This window comes from Panulirus ornatus, chromosome 1, assembly GCF_036320965.1.
Source record: "Panulirus ornatus isolate Po-2019 chromosome 1, ASM3632096v1, whole genome shotgun sequence".
Classification (NCBI taxonomy): domain Eukaryota; kingdom Metazoa; phylum Arthropoda; class Malacostraca; order Decapoda; family Palinuridae; genus Panulirus; species Panulirus ornatus.
In genome coordinates, this window is record NC_092224.1 from 19,438,971 (window position 1) to 19,462,670 (window position 23,700).

At 40.5% G+C, this 23,700-nt stretch overlaps 1 protein-coding gene and 1 long non-coding RNA gene across 2 annotated transcripts in view; one reads left to right on the forward strand and one right to left on the reverse strand.

The window, feature by feature from the left end:
- The window catches only part of Rab1 (RAS oncogene family member Rab1), a 30,804-nt gene extending 25,250 nt beyond the window's left edge, over positions 1 to 5,554 (forward strand). The window contains exons 6-7 of the mRNA XM_071685575.1: positions 2,062 to 2,274; positions 4,124 to 5,554. Coding sequence (XP_071541676.1) covers positions 2,062 to 2,262 — 201 coding nt within the window. The 3' untranslated portion in view covers positions 2,263 to 2,274; positions 4,124 to 5,554. The remainder of the gene's footprint in view (positions 1 to 2,061; positions 2,275 to 4,123) is intronic.
- LOC139761447 (uncharacterized) overlaps positions 4,652 to 23,700 on the reverse strand; it is a 57,479-nt gene continuing 38,430 nt past the window's right edge. Inside the window, exon 3 of the long non-coding RNA XR_011715521.1 lies at positions 4,652 to 6,982. This is a non-coding gene — a long non-coding RNA (uncharacterized lncRNA). The remainder of the gene's footprint in view (positions 6,983 to 23,700) is intronic.

Consider the following 23,700-nt stretch of genomic DNA (forward strand, 5'->3'; position numbering starts at 1 on the left):
TATCAATTTTTCTACCAATATGTAAAACTATGTATGCATTAATATTAAGATTCATTTGCCATCTGTTAGCACAGTCCATCAGTTTGAAGCTGATGCCGTTCATTTGTAGATTTATTTCCCAGTTTTGTATCAACAGCGAACTTTGATATCTTACAATGTAACCCATTATCAATATATTTTTATATATATGAGAAAGAGAACTGGTCCCAATACTGATCCCTGTGGCACTCCACTAGTTACGTCTAAACATTCTGAGGGATGGCCATTAATTATAACTTTGTTTATGGCCAGTCAACCAATTTCCTGTCCACTGAAGTACAACCTCATCAATGCCATAAAACAATTTTTGCTTGTAAAATTTGATGTGGAGCCCACTCAGATGCTTTTTGAAATTCTAAATACATGATGACAGCTGTTTACTTTCATCTTACATGTTTATATTATGAAAGAAATCATGCAGATGTGTCAGACTTGAGTGATTCTGATGAAAATCATGATAAGTTTGTTAAGCAGCAGTCCATTTAATGGTTTACAATTCTAACTTGACTGATGATTTCCATGCATTTTCCACCTACAGACATTAAGCTCATTGGACAATAATTTCTTGGCAGTGGTGTATTACATTTTTTTTTAATATGGGTGTTACATTGGCAGAACTTTTCTCATACAAGTAACACTGAAAATGGCAGTCAGGGACTTAACTATCTCATTTATTTACCCCTCTCATTGTCCTCTGATAAAAAGTATCAGGGCCTTGTCATTTATTTTCATTCCGTTTATTGCTGATAGTTTGCCAATTTTATGTTGGTTTGAATAATGTTCTCATCTCTTATTGAAACTGGATTCAGGACATGTGTCTTAGATTGTAAATCCAGATACAAAATATCTTTTGAAGATCTTTGCCATGGCTTCTTTGCCTTCAAGTCACTGTTTTCCATAATTAATGGACCTTTTGACTGGGTTATGATTCTTTTGCTATTTTCAGCAATATATGGCATCATAGTAATGTTTAATTTGTTGTAACTCTCTTACTTTATGCATATTTATGTACATACTCTATGATGTTGGTGTCTCGAGTATCTTAAGGGCTGTTTTCTTAGTCAACAGACACTTTTTTATTTCACTTCCACCGCCATGGCTTCATTTTTTGAGTAGACCGTCTACTATACACATATGTTCCCTCTGCTGCTTTGAAGTTGTTTCTGAAACTTTTCCAAGCTTTGTTTTTGTCATTTTTATTGACCATATTGACCCAGGTTTGCCTAGCTCTCTTGTAGACCAACATTACCCACAGTGTTAGAAGCAATCACAAAAGTAATTTGTTGTGATCACTTGAAATATACCAACTTAATATCCACCTAAATTGCTGCTGCTTTTGTTTGTTGGTTGATTTATTCCATTAGACACTGATCTTCACTGAAATGATAGCTACTGATCTGGTTGCAAGGAGCATAGAAACTAACATGGTGATATGGGTTTAAGGGGAAAGGTAAATAAAAGTTCTGAGTTTGCATAACTTGTCCACAATGTAGTTGTCACTTATGTTGGGTAGTTTTTAAACTTCGTGGATATGTCATATTACTGCTCAGCTGGGCTGATTGTAAAACTTGTTTTTTGACATCTTTTTCAGAGTCCCAAAGTGAATGTAGGTCAAAAGGTAGTCTGCAGAAATGTTTATGGAAACTTTAGAAGCTTTTAAAGCTGTGGTTGCAAACATCTTGTACATGTATTTATTGAACTGAAGATTTGACATTTAAATGATTTCAAAGGATAAGTGGGTATAGGTTTTTATTTTGTCTAGTGTTCTGTGAGTTATGATAAAAACTGGTAAGAATGATTGTGTAATTGTCAAAGTGTCTCCTGTATATGTGGTAATGAAATTTAAGACAAAATTAGGTAACCTTAATGAATTATTAGTCCATTGGGATAGTTGATCAGAAGAAATGCTTTTTTTACAATATTAAAATAAGACAAATTGAAAACCTTTACTTCCTTACGTAACTATTGATAAATGAAATAAAATTATGAACCAGCACCTTATGAGGATTTTATTACTTACAGGATTATGCAGATTCCTTGGGAATTCCCTTCCTGGAAACCTCTGCTAAGAATGCTACTAATGTCGAACAGGCCTTTATGACTATGGCAGCGGAGATTAAAAACCGTATGGGACCTCCTTCTGGAAGTGCTGGGGCTGCACAAGGAGTTAAGATCAACCCCAGTGCTCCAGTGGAGGCACAAACAGGTGGTGGGTGCTGTTGAACTCGATTCTAGGTAGGTAGTAAATACAGTCACATATATATATATTTGTTATTCAGCTTAGGGATGTTCCCAAATAATTTAGACATTATCTGAATTTTTGTTAATATTATTATTATACTTTGTCACTGTCTCCTGAGTTCGCGAGGTAGCGCAAGGAAACAGATCCAAGAATGGCTCAACCCACCTACATACACATGTATATACATACATGTCCACACACGCACATATACATATATACACATGTACATAGTTCAAACTTGCTACCTTTATTCATTCCCATCGCCACCCCGCCACATGAAATGACACCCCCCTCTCCCAGCACGCGCGTGGGGTAGTGTTAGGAAAAGACAACAAAGGCCACATTCGTTCACACTTAGTCTCCAGTTGTCATGTATAATGCACCGAAACCGCAGCTCCCTTTCCTCATCCAGGCCCCACAAAACTTTCCATGGTTTACCCCAGCCGCTTCACATGCCCTGGTTCAATCCAATGACAGCACATCGACCCTGGTATACCACATTGTTCCAATTCACTCTGTTCCTTGCAAGCCTTTCACCCTCCTGCTTGTTCAGGCCCCAATCTCTCAAAATCTTTTTTAATGCATCCTTCCACCTCCAATTTGGTCTCCCACTTCTCGTTCCCTCCATCTCTGACACATATATCCTCTTTGTCAATCTTTCCTCACTCATTCTCTCCATGTGACCAAACCATTTCAACATACCCTCTTCTGCTCTCTCACCCACACTCTATTTATTGCCACACATCTCTTTTAACCTTTCATTACTTACTCAATCAAACCACCTCACACCACATATTGTCCTCAAACATCTCATTTCCAACACATCCACCCTCCTCTGAACAACCCTTGTTTATCCTTGTATATTTTCTTGAAACCATTTTTGTCCTTTGTTACTTTACTTCTTTAATAATATTTAACATTTTGTAACTCTGGATAACGAATTTTATTACAAGAGAAATACCTTATTTATTTTGCTAGTATTTAAAGTTAGGGTTGTGGATGCATTTACTTTTGTCAAGATGCAAGTTTGTGTTGGGTGGAAATAGAGAATAAATGACAGATGTAAGAGGGTAGACACTCTAGAGAGATGTAGATGCACATACTCAGCTCCCTCCAAAGCACTTGCCTCTCATTGTCAATCCTCTTGAGGTCATGTGCATCAACACTGGTAATCACCAACCTCTTGTAATCAGCTTTCGGTTTTATCCATATGTCTGAGGCTCACTTTTTTACAGACTCCTTAGCTTTCACCATCACTGCTCATTGCTATCTGTATACTACATGCTTCCAATTTTCTCTTGACTTGTGCATGTCTTATATCCTTCTGCATGTTCAGGTTGTGAGCAATTAAAACCTTTTTCACTCCATCTCCAATTTGGTCTCTCTCTTCTTGTCCCCTCCTTTTTTTAACACAAACCCTCTTTGTCAATCTTTACTCACTAATTTTCAAATGTCCAGACCATTTCAACTCAACTTATTCAGCTCCCTCGTCAATACTCTCATTATTATGACACCAATTCTGTTCCGTATCATTTCTTACTTGATCATACCTTCTCATACCACATTTTGTCCTCAAAAATTTCTTGAGGATCTTTAAAGTGAGCTGGCATTCTATGTGCACTTCATCCACCTCATATGAATGGGAGGAATAATTTGTTGCACTGATCTGCATAGTCTACCCAGATTATCTGGAATTCCTTATTACAGATCTAATTATCACCTCCAGATTTTTTCTTTTTAGTATTTTAGCGGACAATTCATTTAATGTTTGTTTAAAATTATTCATATCATAGACGTTTTTTATGCTACAGACTTGCTTTATGTAATGTTATCTCTTTGCAGGCTAACATCAAAACATGGCAGATCCAGGGCATTGGGATACTGATGAGATGCATCTAGCATCATGATAGCCACCATAGATGTTGCTGTCAGACCCAGTGATGGTGACTGTCAGTTTTCAGAGGCACTAGGTTGTTTTGATGTCCTGGATTGTAATTGCCTGGTGTCTAGATCATCACCTGGTGCCGAGAAGAAGCGGGAGTCTGAGCATCGCCTGGGTGATGGGGATGGAAGACACAAGACTGTGAAATTATTTACAAGACAAGGCTTTTTATTTTTTCATGACTCTTAATGTACATCCTAAGCTAAATGATGTAAGCTAGGAAGACATTTTATTATTTTTCAGTCTATAATGTGTAAATAGGCAGTTAACAAATTTTACCATACTTGCCTGAATTGTGCAAGATGTGAAGCTATAACATCTGTGATTTGTTAGTCTGCTGGTGAAACTGATGACTGAAATTGAAGTCTGGTGTTACAAAAGACTCTGCTGCTTCTCTTGTCCTGTAGCAATTTGAAGACTACCATCTCTGTACATAGGAATTGTTTTCATGGAACATAGGCAAGTATTTCTTTTTTTTTTGCCATGTAACTAATGTTCAGATACCAAACTCATTCTGATATATTAAAGTTCATCATTGGAAGCAGGTGGGTAGCTTGATACTTTTGAGTGCTAAAATAATTTTCATATTTATGGTAGGCACTAGGGTGATTGAGTTGTAGCTGTTTTGTCTGAAATATTAGTACAGTGCTATTGACCAGCTTCCACAGTGCTCATACATTTTATTCATGTTTTTGATTATATATATATATTAGGTGAGTTATAACTTTTGTAAGTTTTCACAGTCATTATATTCTGGTATTAAAAGATATAACAGGAAATTATGGGATTAGTGAAGCTTTTTTATTAGGAATCACGCTGTTGTACCAAAAAATGAAAGTTTCTTATTGATCATGTTTTGCATATAGGCAACACCTTTCCCAATTCTTTTATAGCTAGACCTTTCCCACAAGCATGTTAGGATATACACAGCACATGATTTGTACTAAGGAAGATACTGTCTACAAACATAAGGACTGTGGTCCTATCTCTAACTTCAATATTTTTTTTTTTTTTTCAGTTACTAGTCCAGCTAATGTGTACACTGTCCTTATTGTTTATTTCAGTACATCTAAGTAAAGATTTATTAAGAATGCTGTTGGCAATGTACGTTGTTTCAGTTGTTCATGTGAATATTCATATCTGTAGCTCGGAAAGCATCAGCTGTCTGGATTGCTAAGGGCAAGACCCATTCTGAGAATATCTTAAAAGGGGCAGTGTAAACATTACATGGACATTGTTTTGAAAGGAAGATGTCCATTCCATCTTTTTTCTATTAATCACATCTGAACCTTGTACATGAATGTTTCACAGTAAACTGTAAAGACCAGTAATTGTTTCTGACTTGAAGTTCCTCCAGCAGTAGGTGGTTATTATGATTTCTTAGTATTGTCCATAACATTTACCCTAGGAATTGATCAAGTGTTGAAGATAAGATTTTTACTTGACATAGTGTACTTTCTTATCCTGTATGTGATTCTCAGTATATTGATATACATGGGGAAAGGAGGCAATTGTTGTGTTTTCATTATTTGCACCTTGAGCTCAAATTACTTTACACCATACCGAAGTTAACTATACTCCATGTGATGAGAAGTGTTGATTATATGTAGGATTTCAGTGAAGAAAAGGCTTGATTGTTTTTATAAAAGATTAATTAGAATTTTAAAGTGTTGAAATGTTTTTGAGTAACTTAATGGGATATATTGTTCTCAAATGTTAATGGAAGATTTATATGTATAGATGAATATAGAATTAAGGCAAAAGAATGAAAAGACCATCCAAAGCAAGAAATTGTAGGGAATATAGACTAAGAATTTGATATTGTTTATTTACCATTAGAGTGTAATAAGCAAGTAACCTTCAGTGTGACAAGTTTGGAGTTTATTCTCTCAATTATATAATTGTAGCCTATTTAGCAGAGGATGGATATTTTGTTAAAATTTTGATAGGTATAGTTGTTTAGTTGTGGTTTTTGGATGGAATTTACCTTATGTTAATACTTCAGATTTGTAATAGTGAACAGTATGTTTCTGAAGAAAAGAAAAGCTTTTGGAACATATTGAGGCCTAACAAAATGCAGTGGCTAAAGTAGCGAGCCTATCATATTTTAGACACATGGAAGACTTTAAACTTATTCTTGGAGTTCATTTAGAAGAGGGGAAACCATAAGACAGGCTCAGTTTATAAAGAGAATTGGTTACAGTTTGTAAGCGAGTGCAATTCATTCCAGGCAAGCATTTCCCAAAATGGAAGGTATATGCCTTTCTGTTAGACAAACAAATAATTGATTTTTTTCTACAATTAGGGAATACAATTTCTTTTATCAGACTGCATTTCTTTATAGTCCTTTATAGTCTAATATGGTCAGGTCAGGCATTTGAAGTTAATTTAGGTACCACATGAAAAATTGTTTTAGGTCCTCTACAGTTCAAAGGGGTGCAAAGAAATCTGATTCAAACATATATTCTCTCCTCTACACTTGCTCAATCATACCATACATTTTCACTCACTTGGACTGTCCATCATCTTATGTGAACTATCACTTCTCTTCCTGTCACCCTGGTATTGTATGTCCTTAGATCACCTCAGTACTCCCTCTTTGTTATTTTTTTTCATGAATTTATTAAAGAAAACTTAGGAACAGGGTAGAATTTTATTGTCTCATCCAAAATACTGTCCTTTAAGTGTCAAACAATAACAAAAATGTATATAAAATTAGGAAGCACAAATGAGTTCCTTCTAATAACAGAGGGTGTTGCCTGTTAAAAAAAAAAAAAAAAAAAAGACTTTTAACCTTGCATTATTGCTTCAGTGGTTTTCCTGAATTTAGGGGAAGGGTATCTTACATTGATAAGGAGCAAGAGGATACAATTTATGTCCATTAAGCCAATCATCAATAATAATCTATACATTAACCATAGGTTAGTCTTTAACAGCTAGATCATGGTCACACATTTCCTCATTGAAAAATTCTTTTACCAAAAAAATTATTAATCACTATGGAGGAAGGCCACTAGAAGTTCCCGAGTCCAAAGAATATCAATGCAGCTGAGCATCTGTATTACTGGGTCATAATCAGGCCTTAGACACTGTGATTTTGGCCAATTATAATGTAAATAATGTGCATAAGACGAGAACAAATGGGAACATCAGTGAAGTGGGGAGGTAATAACAGGTAGTGATGTGAGAAGATGTAGTATTTTGAATGTTTGTTTAATGTGATTGCATTTTGGTGGTGTGCAAAGTGAGAGGGTCAGGGAAAATGGTTTGGTTAAGACAGAAGTAATAATGAAAGCTTTGCAGAAGATGAAATCTGGCAAGGCTGCAGGTTTGGAGTAGAATTTATTAAAAAAGTGGGTGACTGTTGTTGACTGGTTCATAAGGATATTCAATGTATGTATGGATCATGGTGAAGTGCCTGAGGATTGACAAAATACATGCATAGTGCCACTGTACAAAGGCAAAGGGGATAAAGGTGAGTGTTCAAACTAAAGGGGTATGAGTTTCAGGAGTATTTCTGGGAAATTATATGAGAGGATATTGATTGAGAGGGTGAAGGCATGTACAAAGCATTAGAATGGGGAAGACCATTGGTGGTTTCAGAAATGGTAGAGGGTGTGAGGATCGAAAAACATGGATTTGTATGTAGCACTTATGGATCTGGAGAAGGCATATGATAAGAGTTGATAGAGATGGTTTATGGAAGGTCTTAAGAGTATATGGTGTGGGAGGTAAGTTACTAGAAGCACTGAAAAGATTTTACCAAGGAAGTAAGGCATGTGTACGAGTAGCTAGAAGAGAAGACGGCGATTGGATCCCAGTGAATGTTGGTCTGCAGCAGGGGTGTGTGATGTCCCCATGGTTTAATTTGTTTATAGATGGGGTGGTTACAGAGGTAAATTCAAGAGTTTTGGAGAGAGGGGCAAGTATGCAGTTGGTTGGGGATGAGAGGGTCTGGGAAGTGAGTCAGTTAATGTTCGCCGATGGTACAGCTCTAGTGGCTGATTCAAGTGAGAAACTGCAGAAGTTGGTGACTGAGTTTGGAAAAGTGTGTGAAAGGAGAAAGCTGAGAGTGAATGATAATGAGAGCAAGTTTATTAGGGCCAGTAGGGTTGAGGGACAGGTTAATTAGGATGCAAGTTTGAATGGAGAAAAATTGAAGGAGTGGACTTAGCAGCGAATGGAAGCGGAAGTGTGTCACAGGGTCGGGGAGGAGGTGAAGGTTCTGGGAGTGATGAAGAATGTGTGGAAGGAGAGAACTTTATCTCAGAGAGCAAAAATGGGTATGTCTGAAGAAATAGTAGTTCCAACAATATTATATGGTTGCAAGGCATGGGTTTTAGATAAGGTTGTACGTAGGAGGGAGGATGTGTAGGAAATGAAGAGTGCAGTTGAGAGAGCAGAAAAGGGTGTGTTGAAATGGTTTGGACATATGGAAAGAATGAGTAAGGAAAGATTAACAGAAAGATGGAGGGAACAAGGAGTGGGAGACCAAATTGTACGTGGAAGAATTGAGTGAAAAATTTTCAGAGATCGGGACCTGAACATACAGGAGGGTGAGAGGCTTGCAAGAAATAAAGTGAGCTGGAACGATGTGGTATACTGGAGTGAACGTGCTGTCAATGGACTGAACCAGGCCGTGTGAAACGTCAGGTAAACCATGGAAAGTTCTGTGGGGCCTGGATGTGGATAGGGAGCTGTGGTTTCGGTACATTACACATGACATCTAGAGACTGAGTGTGAACGAGGTGCTGCCTCACTGAAGCAGGGGTTAGCAATGCTGTTTCCTTTGGAGCAGGGTAGCACCGGGAATATGCATATTTTTTATTTTATTTATTTGCTTTGTCGCTGTCTCCCGTGTTTGCGAGGTAGCGCAAGGAAACAGACGAAAGAAATGGCCAAACCCACCCCCATACACATGTATATACACACACGTCCACACACGCAAATATACATATCTATACATCTCAATGTACACATATATATACACACACAGACACATACATATATACCCATGCACACAATTCACACTGTCTGCCTTTATTCATTCCCATCGCCACCTCGCCACACATGGAATACCGTCCCCCTCCCCCGTCATGTGTGCGGGGTAGCGCTAGGAAAAGACAACAAAGGCCTCATTCGTTCACACTCAGTCTCTAGCTGTCATGCAATAATGCCTGAAACCACAGCTCCCTTTCCACATCCAGGCTCCACACAGCTTTCCATGGTTTACCCCAGACGCTTCACATGCCCTGATTCAATCCACTGACAGCACGTCAACCCCGGTATACCACATCGATCCAATTCACTCTATTCCTTGCCTGCCTTTCACCTTCCTGCATGTTCAGGCCCCGATCACTCAAAATCTTTTTCACTCCCATCTTTCCACCTCCAATTTGGTCTCCCACTTCTCCTCGTTCCCTCCACCTCCGACACATATATCCTCTTTGTCAATCTTTCCTCACTCATTCTCTCCATTTGACCAAACCATTTCAAAACACCCTCTTCTGCTCTCTCAACCATGCTCTTTTTATTTCCACACATCTCTCTTACCCTTACATTACTTACTCGATCAAACCACCTCACACCACACATTGTCCTCAAACATCTCATTTCTAGCACATCCACCCTCCTGCACACAACTCTATCCATAGCCCACACCTCGCAACCATACAACATTGTTGGAACCACTATTCCTTCAAACATACCCATTTTTGCTTTCCGAGATAATGTTCTCGACTTCCACACATTCTTCAAGGCTCCCAGGATTTTCGCCCCCTCCCCCACCCTATGATTCACTTCCGCTTCCATGGTTCCATCTGCTGCCAGATCCACTCCCAGATATCTAAAACACTTTAATTCCTCCAGTTTTTCTCCATTCAAACTTACCTCCCAATTGACTTGACCCTCAACCCTACTGTACCTAATAACCTTGCTCTTATTCACATTTACTCTTAACTTTCTTCTTTCACACACTTTACCAAACTCAGTTACCAGCTTCTGCAGTTTCTCACATGAATCAGCCACCAGCGCTGTATCATCAGCGAACAACAACTGACTCACTTTCCAAGCTCTCATCCACAACAGACTTCATTCTTGCCCCTCTTTCCAAAACTCTTGCATTCACCTCCCTAACAACCCCATACATAAACAAATTAAACAACCATGGAGACATCACACACCCCTGCCGCAAACCTACATTCACTGAGAACCAATCACTTTCCTCTCTTCCTACACGTACACATGCCTTACATCCTCGATAAAAACTTTTCACTGCTTCTAACAACTTGCCACCCACACCATATATTCTTAATACCTTCCACAGAGCATCTCTATCAACTCTATCATATGCCTTCTCCAGATCCATAAATGCTACATACAAATCCATTTGCTTTTCTAAGTATTTCTCACATACATTCTTCAAAGCAAACACCTGATCCACACATCCTCTACCACTTCTGAAACCACACTGCTCTTCCCCAATCTGATGCTCTGTACATGCCTTCACCCTCTCAATCAATACCCTCCCATATACTTTACCAGGAATACTCAACAAACTTATACTTCTGTAAGTTGAGCACTCACTCTTATCCCCTTTGCCTTTGTACAATGGCACTATGCACGCATTCCTCCAATCCTCAGGTACCCCACCATGAGGCATACATACATTAAATAACCTTACCAACCAGTCAATTAGGGAATCAGTGATGGATTGCACAAAAGATGCTTGTGGCATGAGAAGCATGGGAGGTGGGTTGATTAGAAAGGGTAGTGAGTGGTGGGATGAAGAAGTAAGATTATTAGTGAAAGAGAAGAGAAAGGCATTTGGACGATTTTTGGAGGAAAAAAATGCAATTGAGTGGGAGATGTATAAAAGAAAGAGACAGGAGGTCAAGAGAAAGGTGCAAGAGGTGAAAAAGAGGGCAAATGAGAGTTGGGGTGAGAGAGTATCATTAAATTTTAGGGAGAATAAAAAGATGTTCAGGAAGGAGGTAAATAAAGTGCCTAAGATAAGGGAGCAAATGGGAACTTCAGTGAAGGGCGCTAATGGGGAGGTGATAACAAGTAGTGGTGATGTGAGAAGATGGAGTGAGTATTTTGAAGGTTTGTTGAATGTGTTTGATGATAGAGTGGCAGATATAGGGTGTCTTGGTCGAGGTGGTGTGCAAAGTGAGAGGGTTGGGGAAAATGATTTGGTAAACAGAGAAGAGGTAGTAAAAGCTTTGCGGAAGATGAAAGCCGGCAAGGCAGCAGGTTTGGATGGTATTGCAGTGGAATTTATTAAAAAAGGGGGTGACTGTATGCATATTTATTTATTTATTATACTTTGGCGCTATCTCCCAAATTAGTGAGGTAGCACAAGGAAACAGACAAAAGAATGGCCCAACCCACTCACATACACATGTATAAACACCCACACATGCACATATACATACCTATACATTTCAATGTATACAGATGTACATATATACACATGTACATATTCATACATGCTACCTTCAACCATTCTCCCCGCCACACATGAAGTGGCACCCCCTCCCCCTCGTGTGCACGAGGTAGCGCTAGAAAAAGACAACAAAGGCCACAATCGTTCACACTCAGTCTCTAGCTGTCATGTGTAATTCACCAAAACCACAGTTCCCTTTCCACATCCAGGCCCCACAAAACTTTCCATGGTTTATTCCAGATGCTTCACATGTTTTGGTTCAGTCCCTGACAGTACATTGACCCTGGTATATATATATATATTTTTTTTTATTATACTTTGTCGCTGTTTCCCGGCGTTAGCAAGGTAGCACAAGGAAACAGACCAAAAAATGGCCCAACCCACCCACATACATATGTATATACATACACGTCCACACACAGACATATACATATATACACATGTACATAATTCATACTGTCTGCCCTTATTCATTCCCGTCGCCACCCTGCCTTACATGAAATGAGAACCCCCTTCCCCTGCATGTGTGCGAGTTAGCGCTAGGAAAAAAGCAATAAAGGCCACATTCGTTCACATTCAGTCTCCAGCTGTCATGTATATAATGCACTGAAACCACAGCTCCCTTTCCACATCCAAGTCCCACAAAACTTTCCATGGTTTACCTCAAATGCTTCACATACCCTGGTTCAATCCATTGACACCACGTCAACCCCGGTATACCACATCGTTCCAATTCACTCTATTCCTTGCACGCCTTTCACCCTCCTGCATGTTCATGCCCCAATCACTCAAAATCTTTTTCACTCCATCTTTCCACCTCCAATTTGGTCTCCCACTTCTCCTCGTTCCCTCCACCTCTGACACATATATCCTCTTTGTCAATCTTTCCTCACTCATTCTCTCCATTTGACCAAACCATTTCAAAACACCCTCTTTTGCTCTCTCAACCACTCTTTTTATTGCCACACATCTCTCTTACCCTTTCATTACTTACTCGATCAAACCACCTCACACCACATAGTGTCCTCAAACGTCTCATTTCCAGCACATCCACCCTCCTCCGCACAACTCTATCTATAGCTCACACCTCACAACCATATAACATTGTTGGAACCACTATTCCGTCAAACATACACATTTTTGCTTTTCAAGATAACGTTCTCAACTTCCACACATTTTTCAACGCTTCCAGAACTTTCGCCCCCTCCCCCACCCTATGATTCACTTCCACTTCCATGGTTCCATCCGCTGCCAAATCCACTCCCAGATATCTAAAACTTCACTTCCTCCAGTTTTTCTCCATTCAAACTTACCTCCCTTTTGCCTTGTCCCTCAACCCTACTGTACCTAATAACCTTGCTCTTATTCACATTTACTCTCAGCTTTCTTCTTTCACTCACTTTACCAAACTGAGTCACTAGCTTCTGCAGTTTCTCACCCGAATCAGCCACCAGCGCTGTATCATCAGCGAACAACAACTGACTCACTTCCCAAGCTCTCTCATCCACAACAGACTGCATACTTGCCCCTCTTTCCAAAACTCTTGCATTCACCTCCCTAACCCCATCCATAAACAAATTAAACAATAATGGAGACATCACGCACCCCTGCCGCAAACCAACATTCACTGATAACCTATCACTTTAATCTCTTCCTACACGTACACATGACTTACATCCTCGATAAAAACTTTTCACTGCTTCTAACAACTTACCTCCCACACCATATATTCTTAATACCTTCCATAGAGCATCTCTACCAACTCTATCATATGTCTTCTCCAGATCGATAAACACTACATACAAATCCATTTGCTTTTCTAAAAGAAGAAGGAGTCATGCGGGGAGTGCTCATCCTTGAAGGCTCAGACCGGGGTGTCTAAATGTGTGTGAATGTAACCAAGATAGGTAGTATGTTTGAGTAAAGAAACCTGGATGTTTTGGCTCTGAGTGAAACGAAGCTCAAGGGTAAAGGGGAAGAGCGGTTTGGGAATATCTCGGGAGTAAAGTCAGGGGTTAGTGAGAGGACAAGAGCAAGGGAAGGAGTAGCACTACTCCTGAAACAGGAATGGTGGGAGTATGTGATAGAGTGTAAGAAAGTAACCTCTAGATTGATATGGGTAAAACTGAAAGTGGATGGAGAGAGATGGGTGATTATTGGTGCATATGCACCTGAGCATGAGAAGAATGATAATGAGAGGCAAGTGTTCTGGGAGCAGCTGAATGAGTGTGTTAGTAGTTTTGATGCACGAGACCGGGTTATAGTGATGGCTTGTGCAAAAGATGCTTGTGGCATGAGAAGTGTGGGAGGGGGGCAGATTAGAAAGGGTAGTGAGTGGTGGGATGAAGAAGTAAGATTATCAGTGAAAGAGAAGAGAGAGGCATTTGGATGATTTTTGCAGGGAAATAATGCAAATGACTGGGAGATGTATAAAAGAAAGAGGCAGAAGGTCAAGAGAAAGTTGCAAGAGGCAAAAAAGAGGGCAAATGAGAGTTGGGGTGAGAGATTATCATTAAGTTTTAGGGAGAATAAAAAGATGTTTTGGGAGGAGGTAAATAAAGTGCATAAGACAAGGGAACAAATGGGAACATCAGTGAAGGGGGCTAATGGGGAGGTGATAACAAGTAGTGGTGATGTAAGAAGGAGATGGAGTAAGTATTTTGAAGGTTTGTTGAATGTGTTTGATGATAAGAGTGGCAGATATAGGGTGTTTTGGTCGAGGTGGTGTGCAAAGTGAGAGGGTTAGGGAGAATGATTTGGTAAACAAAGAGGTAGTAAAAGCTTTGCGGAAGATGAAAGCTGGCAAGGCAGCGGGTTTGCATGGTATTGCAGTGGAATTTATTAAAAAAAAGGGGGTGATTATTGTTTACTGGTTGGTAGGTTATTTAATGTATGTATGTATGACTCATGGTGAGGTGCCTGAGGACTGGCAGAATGCTTGCATAGTGCCATTGTACAAAGGCAAAGGGGATAAGAGTGAGAGCTCAAATTTCAGAGATATAAGTTTGTTGAGTATTCCTGGGAAATTATATAGGAGGGTATTGATTGAAAGGGTGAAGGCATGTACAGAGCATCAGATTGGGGAAGAGCAGTGTGGTTTCAGAAGTGGTAGAGGATGTGTGGATCAGGTGTTTGCTTTGAAGAATGTATGTGAGAAATACTTAGAAAAGCAAAGGGATTTGTATGTAGCATTTATGTATCAGGAGAAGGCATATGATAGAGATGCTCTGTGGAAGGTATTAAGAATATATGGTGCGGGAGGTAAGTTGTTAGAAGCAGTGAAAAGTTTTTATCGAGGATGTAAGGCATGTGTACGTGTAGGAAGAGAGGAAAGTGATTGGTTCTCAGTGAATGTTGGTTTGCGGCAGGGGTGTGTGATGTCTCCATGGTTGTTTAATTTGTTTATGGATGGGGTTGTTAGAGAGGTGAATGCAAGAGTTTTGGAAAGCAGGGCAAGTATGCAGTCTGTTGTGGATGAGAGAGCTTGGGAAGTGAGTCAGTTGTTGTTCACTGATGATACAGCGCTGGTGGCTGATTTGGGTGAGAAACCGCAGAAGCTGGTGACTGAGTTTGGTAAAGTGTGAATGAAGAAAGCTGAGAGTAAATGTGAATAAGAGCAAGGTTATTAGGTACAGTAGGGTTGAGGGACAAGTCAATTGGGAGATAAGTTTGAATGGAGAAAAACTGGAGGAAGTAAAGTGTTTTAGATATCTGGGAGTGGATTTGGCAGCGGATGGAAGTGGAAGTGAATCATAGGGTGGGGGAGGGGGCGAAAGTTCTGGGAGCATTCAAAAATGTGTGGAAGTCGAAGATGTTATCTTGGAAAGCAAAAATGGGTATGTTTGAAGGAATAGTGGTTCCAACAATGTTATATGGTTGTGAAGCCACCCCGCCACACATGAAATGACAACCCCCTCCCCCCGCATGTGCGCAAGGTAGTGCTAGGAAAAGACAACAAAGGCCACGTTCGTTAACACTCAGTCTCAAGCTGTCACGTATAATGCACCAAAACCACAGCTCCCTTTCCACATCCAGGCCCCACAAAACTTTCCATGGTTTACCCCAGATGCTTCACGTGCCCTGGTTCAATCTATTGACACCACGTCACCCCTGGTATACCACATCGTTCTAATTCACTCTATTCCTTGCACGCTTTTCACTCTCCTGCATGTTCAGGCCCAGATCACTCAAAATCTTTTTCACTCCATCTTTCCACCTCCAATTTTGTCTCACATTTCTTGTTCCCTCCACCTCTGACAGATATAGCCTCTTTGTCAATCTTTCCTCACTCATTCTCTCCATGTGAACAAACTATTTCAATACACCCTCTTCTGCTCTCTCAACCACACTCTTTTCATTACCACACATCTCTCTTACCCTTTCATTACTTACTCGATCAAACCACCTCACACCACATTGTCATCAAACATCTCATTTCCAACACATCCACCCTCCTCCGCAGAACTCTATCTATAACCCATGCCTCGCAACCATATAACATTGTTGGAACCACTATTCTTTCAAACATACCCATTTTTGCTTTCCAAGATAATGTTCTCGACTTCAAGACATTCTTCAATGCTTCCAGAACTTTTGCCCCCTCCCCCACTCTGTGACTTACCTCCGCTTCCATGGTTCCATCCGCTACCAAATCCACTTCCAGATATCTAAAACACTTCACTTCCTCCAGTTTTTCTCAACTCAAACTTACCTCCCAGTTGACTTGTCCTTCAACCCTGCTGTACCTAATAACCTTGCTCTTATTCACATTTACTCTCAGCTTTCTTCAGCTTCGTCTTTCACACACTTTACCAAACTCAGTCACCAGCTTCTGCAGTTTCTCTCCCAAATCAGCCACCAGTGCTGTATCATCAGCGAACAACAACTGACTCACTTCCCAAGCTCTCTCATCCACAACAGACTGCAATATTTGCCCCTCTCTTCAAAACTCTTGCATTCACCTCCCTAACAACCCCATCCATAGACAAATTAAAGAACGCACCCCTGCCGCAAACCAACATTCACTGAGAACCAATCACTTTCCTCTCTTCCCAATTGCACACATGCCTTAATCCTCGATAAAAACTTTTCACTGCTTCTAACAACTTAACTCCCATACCATATATTCTTAATATCTTCCACAGAACATCTCTATGAACTCTATCATATGCCTTCTCCAGATCCATAAATGCTACATACAAATCTATTTGTTTTTCTAAGTATATCTCACATACATTCTTCAAAGCAAACACCTGATCCACACCTCCTCTACCACTTCTGAAACGACACTGCTCTTCCCCCAATCTAATGCTCTGTATATGCCGTGACCCTCTCAATCAATACCCTCCCATATAATTTCCCAGGAATACTCAAGAAACTTAACCTCTGTAATTTGAACAATCACCTTTATCCCCTTTGCCTTTGTAAAATGGCACTATGCATGCATTCCACCAATCCTCAGGCACCTCACCATGAGTCATTATTTATATATATATTTATTATTTATTTTGCTTTGTCGCTGTCTCCCGCGTTAGCGAGGTAGCGCAAGGAAACAGACGAAAGAATGGCCCAACCCACCCACATACACATGTATATACATGCATGTCCACACACAGCACATCTACAAACCTATACATCTCAATGTATACATATATATACACACACAGACATATACATATGTACCCATGTACATAATTCATACTGTCTGCCTTTATTCATTCCCATCGCCACCCTGCCACACATGGAATAACAACACCCTTCCCCCTCATGTGTGCGAGGTAGCGCTAGGAAAAGACAACAAAGGTCCCATTCGTTCACACTCAGTCTCTAGCTGTCATGTAATAATGCACTGAAACCACAGCTCCATTTCCACATTCAGGCCCCACAAAACTTTCCATGGTTTACCCCAGACGCTTCACATGCCCTGGTTCAATCCATTGACAGCACGTCGACCTCAGTATACCACATCGTTCCAATTCACTCTATTCCTTGCACGCCTTTCACCCCCCTGCATGTTCAGGCCCCGATCACTCAAAATCTTTTTCACTCCATCTTTCCACCTCCAATTTGGTCTCCCACGTCTCGTTCCCTCCACCTCTGACACATATATCCTCTTGGTCAATCTTTGCTCACTCATTCTCTCCATGTGACCAAACCATTTCAAAACACCCTCTTCTGCTCTCTCAACCACACTCTTTTTATTACCACACATCCCTCTTACCCTATTATTACTTACTCGATCAAACCACCTCACACCACATATTGTCCTCAAACATCTCATTTGTAGCACGTCCACCCTCCTGTGCACAACTCTATCCATAGCCCATGCCTCGCAACCATACATCATTGTTGGAACCACTATTCCTTCAAACATACCCATTTTTGCTTTCCGAGATAATATTCTCGACTTCCACACATTCTTCAAGGCTCCCAGAATTTTCGCCCCCTCCCCCACCCTATGATTCACTTCCGCTTCCATGGTTCCATCCACTGCCAAATCCACTCCCAGATATCTAAAACACTTCACTTCCTCCAGTTTTTCTCCATTCAAACGTACCTCCCACTTTACTTGACCCTCAACCCTACTGTACCTAATAACCTTACTCTTATTCACATTTACTCTCAACTTTCTTCTTTCACACACTTTACCAAACTCAGTCCCTAGCTTCCGCAGTTTCTCACATGAATCAGCCACCAGCACTGTATCATCAGCGAACAACAACTGACTCACTACCCAAGCTCTCTCATCTACAACAGACTGCATACTTGCCCCTCTTTCCAAAACTCTTGCATTCACCTCCCTAACAACCCCATCCATAAACAAATTAAACAACCATGGAGACATCACACACCCCTGCCTCAAACCTACATTCACTGAGAACCAATCACTTTCCTCTCTTCCTACACGTGCACATGCCTTACATCCTTGATAAAACCTTTTCACTGCTTCTAACAACTTGCCTCCCACACCATATATTCTTAATACCTTCCACAGAGCATCTCTATCAACTCTATCATGTGCCTTCTCCAGATCCATAAATGCTACATACAAATTCATTTGCTTTTCTAAGTATTTCTCACATACATTCTTCAAAGCAAACACCTGATCCACACATCCTCTACCACTTCTGAAACCACACTGCTCTTCCCCAATCTGTTGCTCTGTACATGCCTTCACCCTCTCAATCAATACCCTCCCATATAATTTATCAGGAATACTCAACAAACTTATACCTCTGTAATTTGAGCACGCACTCTTATCCCCTTTTCCCTTGTACAATGGCACTATGCAAGCATTCCGCCAATCCTCAGGCACCTCACCATGAATCATACATACATTAAATAACCTTACCAACCAGTCAACAACACAGTCACCCCCTTTTTTAATAAATTCCACTGCAATACCATCCGAACCGGCTGCCTTGCCAGCTTTCATCTTCCGCAAAGCTTTTACTACCTCTTCTCTGTTTACCAAATCATTTTCCCTAACCCTCTCACTTTGCACACCACCTCGACCAAAACACCCTATATCTGCCACTCTATCATCAAACACATTCAACAAACCTTGAAAATACTCACTCCATCTCCTCACATCACCACTACTTGTTATCACCTCCCCAGTAGTCCCCTTCACTGAAGTTCCCATTTGTTCCCTTGTCTTACGCACTTTATTTACCTCCTTCCAAAACATCTTTTTATTCTCCCCAAAATTTAATGATACTCTCTCACCCCAACTCTCATTTGCCCTCTTTTTCACCTCTTGCACATTTCTCTTGACCTCCTGCCTTTTTCTTTTATACATCTCCCACTCATTTGCATTATTTCCCTGCAAAAATCATCCAAATGCCTCTCTTTTCTTTCACTAATAATCTTACTTCTTCATCCCATCACTCACTACCCTTTCTACCCACCTCCCATGCTTCTCATGCCACAAGCATCTTTTGCGCAAGCCATCACTGCTTCCCTAAATACATCCCATTCCTCCCCCACTCCCCTTACGTCCTTTGTTCTCACCTTTTTCCATTCTGTATTCAGTCTCTCCTGGTACTTCCTCACACAAGTCTCCTTCCCAAGCTCACTTACTTTCACCACTCTCTTCCCCCCAACATTCTCTCTTCTTTTCTGAAAACCTCTGCAAATCTTCACCTTAGCCTCCACAAGATAATGATCAGACATCCCTCCAGTTGCACCTCTCAGCACATTAACATCCAAAAGTCTCTCTTTCGCGCACCTATCAATTAACACGTAATCCAATAACGCTCTCTGGCCATCTCTCCTACTTACATACGTATACTTATGTATATCTCTCTTTTTAAACCATGAGTCATACATACATTAAATATCCTTACCAACCAGTCAACAACACATTCACCCCCTTTTTTCATAAATTCCACTGCAATACCATCCAAACCTGCTGCCTTGCCAGCTTTCATCTTCTACAAAGCTTTTACTACCTCTTCTCTGTTTACCAAATCATTCTCCCTCACCCTCTCACTTCGCACACCACCTCGTCCAAAACACCTTATATCTGCCACTCTATCTATTCAACAAACCTTCAAAATACTCACTCCATATCCTTCTCATATCACCACTACTTATTATCACCTCCCCATTAGCCCCCCTTCACCGATGTTCCCATTTGTTCTCTTGTCTTATGCTTTTTATTTACCTCCTTCCAAAACATCTTTTTATTCTCCCTAAAATTTAATGATACTCTCTCACCCCAACTCTCATTTTCCCTCTTTTTCACATCTTGTACCTTTCTCTTGACCTCTTGCTTCTTTCTTTTATACATCTCCCACTCATTTGCACTATTTCCCTGCAAAACTCATCCAAATGCCACTCTCTTCTCTTTCACTAATAATCTTACTTCTTCATCCCCCCACTCACTACCCTTTCTAATCTGCCCACCTCCCATGCTTCTCATGGCACAAGCATCTTTTATGGAAGCCATCACTGCTTCCCTAAATACATCCCATTCTTCCCCCACTCACCTTACGTCCTTTGTTCTCACCTTTTTCCATTCTGCACTCAGTCTCTCCTGGTACTTCCTCACACAAGTCTCCTTCCCAAGCTCACTTACTCTCACCACTTTTTTCACCCCACCATTCTCTCTTCTTTTCTGAAAACCTCTGCATATCTTCACCTTCGCCTCCACAATATAATGATCTGACATCCCTCCAGTTGCACCTCTCAGCACAATAACATCCAAAAGTCTCTCTTTCGTGCCCTTATCAATTAACACGTAATGCTCTCCAATAACCCTCTCTGGCCATCTGTCCTACTTACATGCGTATACTTACATATATCTCTCTTTTAAAACCAGGTATTGCCAATCACCAGTCCTATTTCAACACACAAACGATTGTTGTTTCCTACGTCTGCGAGGTAGCACCAGGAAACGCAAGTGCTTGTACTGCTCTAGCAAGATTGAATCTGGAGAAAATTAACAATGGGCATGATTTATACCCAGACTCTTGCCTTCAAGCATAATGTACTGAAACTAGAGCCTTCAATCTAATGTCAAGTCCCTGAGCTTACTTCATGGATTACCTTCAATGCTTCATATGCCCTATTTGAGGAGATAGATTTAGAGAACAAAAAGTGTACACAGTATACATGGATTTAGAGACAGCATGTAAATTAATAGGATTGACTCTAATGATGACTCATTCTTTCCTTAAACAGCAAAGCTCTGGAAATCTCATTCCTCTCTTCAACCTTTCATCCTTTAAAGAGTTGAGGCTGCAATACTTGTGGAACTCTGATTAATATCTCTTTCCTCCACTTTGATATTTCATTGAAAAGGAATTTGTTAAGAGCCTGAAACGCACCCTGACACCAAAGGTTTGAACCTGCATCATTTTAGTCTCAGGAAAGTGCCTTGGTTCACTCAGGTATTTTTATCGTAAAGACTTCGTTTAGAACCCTATACGTCCATAGACACCGAATGTCTAGTCCAGACCTGCGTTGATTTTTGTCTCAGAAAACCACTCTGACCGACCCTGGTATTTCATCTCGACTTTGGTAACCAGGAGAGCCTCAGACACCACTTACGGGGCCCTCTCATCCTCATACTTACCCCTGTCTCCAAGACTCTTGCATTTACCTCACAACCCCATCCATAAACAAATTAAATAACCATGGTGATGTCACCCAACCCATCAAGAGGGGTGGCTATGGCTAAAAAGTCTTCTCTTATCTCTGTCCTTACATTATTCCACACATTTTTCCACTATTTCTCTGCCTCCTGTATTCTTCCCCATGTCATACGTGGTCTTCCTCTCACACCAACCCCTTGTGACTGTGCCATCATACACTCTCCTTGTAAACTTCCACTCTTGCATTTTTTCCACACATCCAAACTCCCTCAAACAATTACGTTCCACCCACTTACCAATCCACAATTCATTCCTTTTGCCTTCTCTGCCATGCCACATCCCTCACACAATCCTTCCTTTCTTCACTCATTCTAGTCATAACAAATGCTCCTCTTAAATGGATTCTTGACCTCTATGACATTCCATGTTTTGGCTGCAGTGGTCAGGGTTGGGAGGACTATGCTCTCCTGGAATCCTCTCTTCATTTCTATACTTACACCTCTACCCTATTCTATTAAGGGACCCAATGACTTCTACCCTGTACTGATTTCTCCCTGATCTCTCCTTCCATATCAGCAAACTAATCCAAGACAGCTCCTGAATACATAAACTCACCTCTTCCAATCATTCTACCTCCATATCCAAAACAAAGTTTAGTAAATTTTCTTCTCTCTATATGGCTTTGCAAAATCTATACTTTCACTCCATTTCCTTTTAAACACCAAATTAAAGATGAAAAGATGGAGTGAAAAATATTTTGAGCAATTGGGGCCTGATCATACAGAAGGGTGAGAGGTATGCAAGGAATAGAGTGAATTGGAACTACGTGGTATACTGAGGTCGATGTGCTGTCAATGGACTGAACCAGGGCATGTGAAATGTCTGGGGTAAACCATGGAAAGGTCTATGGTTTTGGTGCATTACACATGACAGCCAAATACTGTGTGAATGAATGTGGCCTTTTTTTTGTGTTTTCCTGGCATGACTTCGCTGAACCAGGGGGTAGTGATGCTGTTTCCTGTGGGGCGGTGTAGCAACAAGAATGGATGAAGGCAAGTATGAATATGTACATGTGTATATATGTTTATGTCTGTATACCCCCCCCCCCCCTTTCTCCTTACTTATTCTGCCTTCAGACACTTCCAGTACTATCAATCAACATCCTTGCATACTCTTTTCCTGGTATAATTAACAGACACATTCCCCTATAATTGCTACCTTTTCCTTTGAATAAAAGGACAATAGCTTTCACCCAATCCTCAGGCACAACCTTTTTTTCCATGCTAAATTATATATCAGATGCATCCAATCACACTTTCTCCTCCATACTTCAGAATTTTAGTCATAATCCGATACACTCCCAGTGCCTTACGAACCTTCAGCCTCATTATTCACCATTTTACCTTCCTTTTTCCCATAACCCTTGCACTTGTATCCTCTTTCCTTCCATCTTCCATAAGCATGCATGTAACAGCTGCTGTCTCACCTACTCCCACATTTATCAGTTCTTCAAAAATCATCTTTTCATCTTCCTTTGCCTTCTCCTTTTGATACAGTAACTTTCCTTCCTTACTTCTCAAATAAACATTTCCAATCTTACGTCCACCTCTCCTTTTTCACCTTCCTATACAGCAAAGTTATGAGTCTCCACAGAATCCTCTCACACCTCTAGCATCAAGCATGGTCCACTGCCACATGGTCAATCAAAGCATTTTGCTCTTCTCTTCCATCCCTTTTAGTCACATTCCACAACACAGGGAATACATGGGCAGTATTCTTTCTCCCTTATCCCTAGGGATAATATAGGCAGGAGAGAAAGAATTCTAACTTCATATTCCCCATATCGTAGATGCCGACTAAAGGGGGTAGGAGTGTGGGGCTGGAAACCATTCCCTTCTTGAATTTCAATTTCTAAAAGAAGAACAGAAGA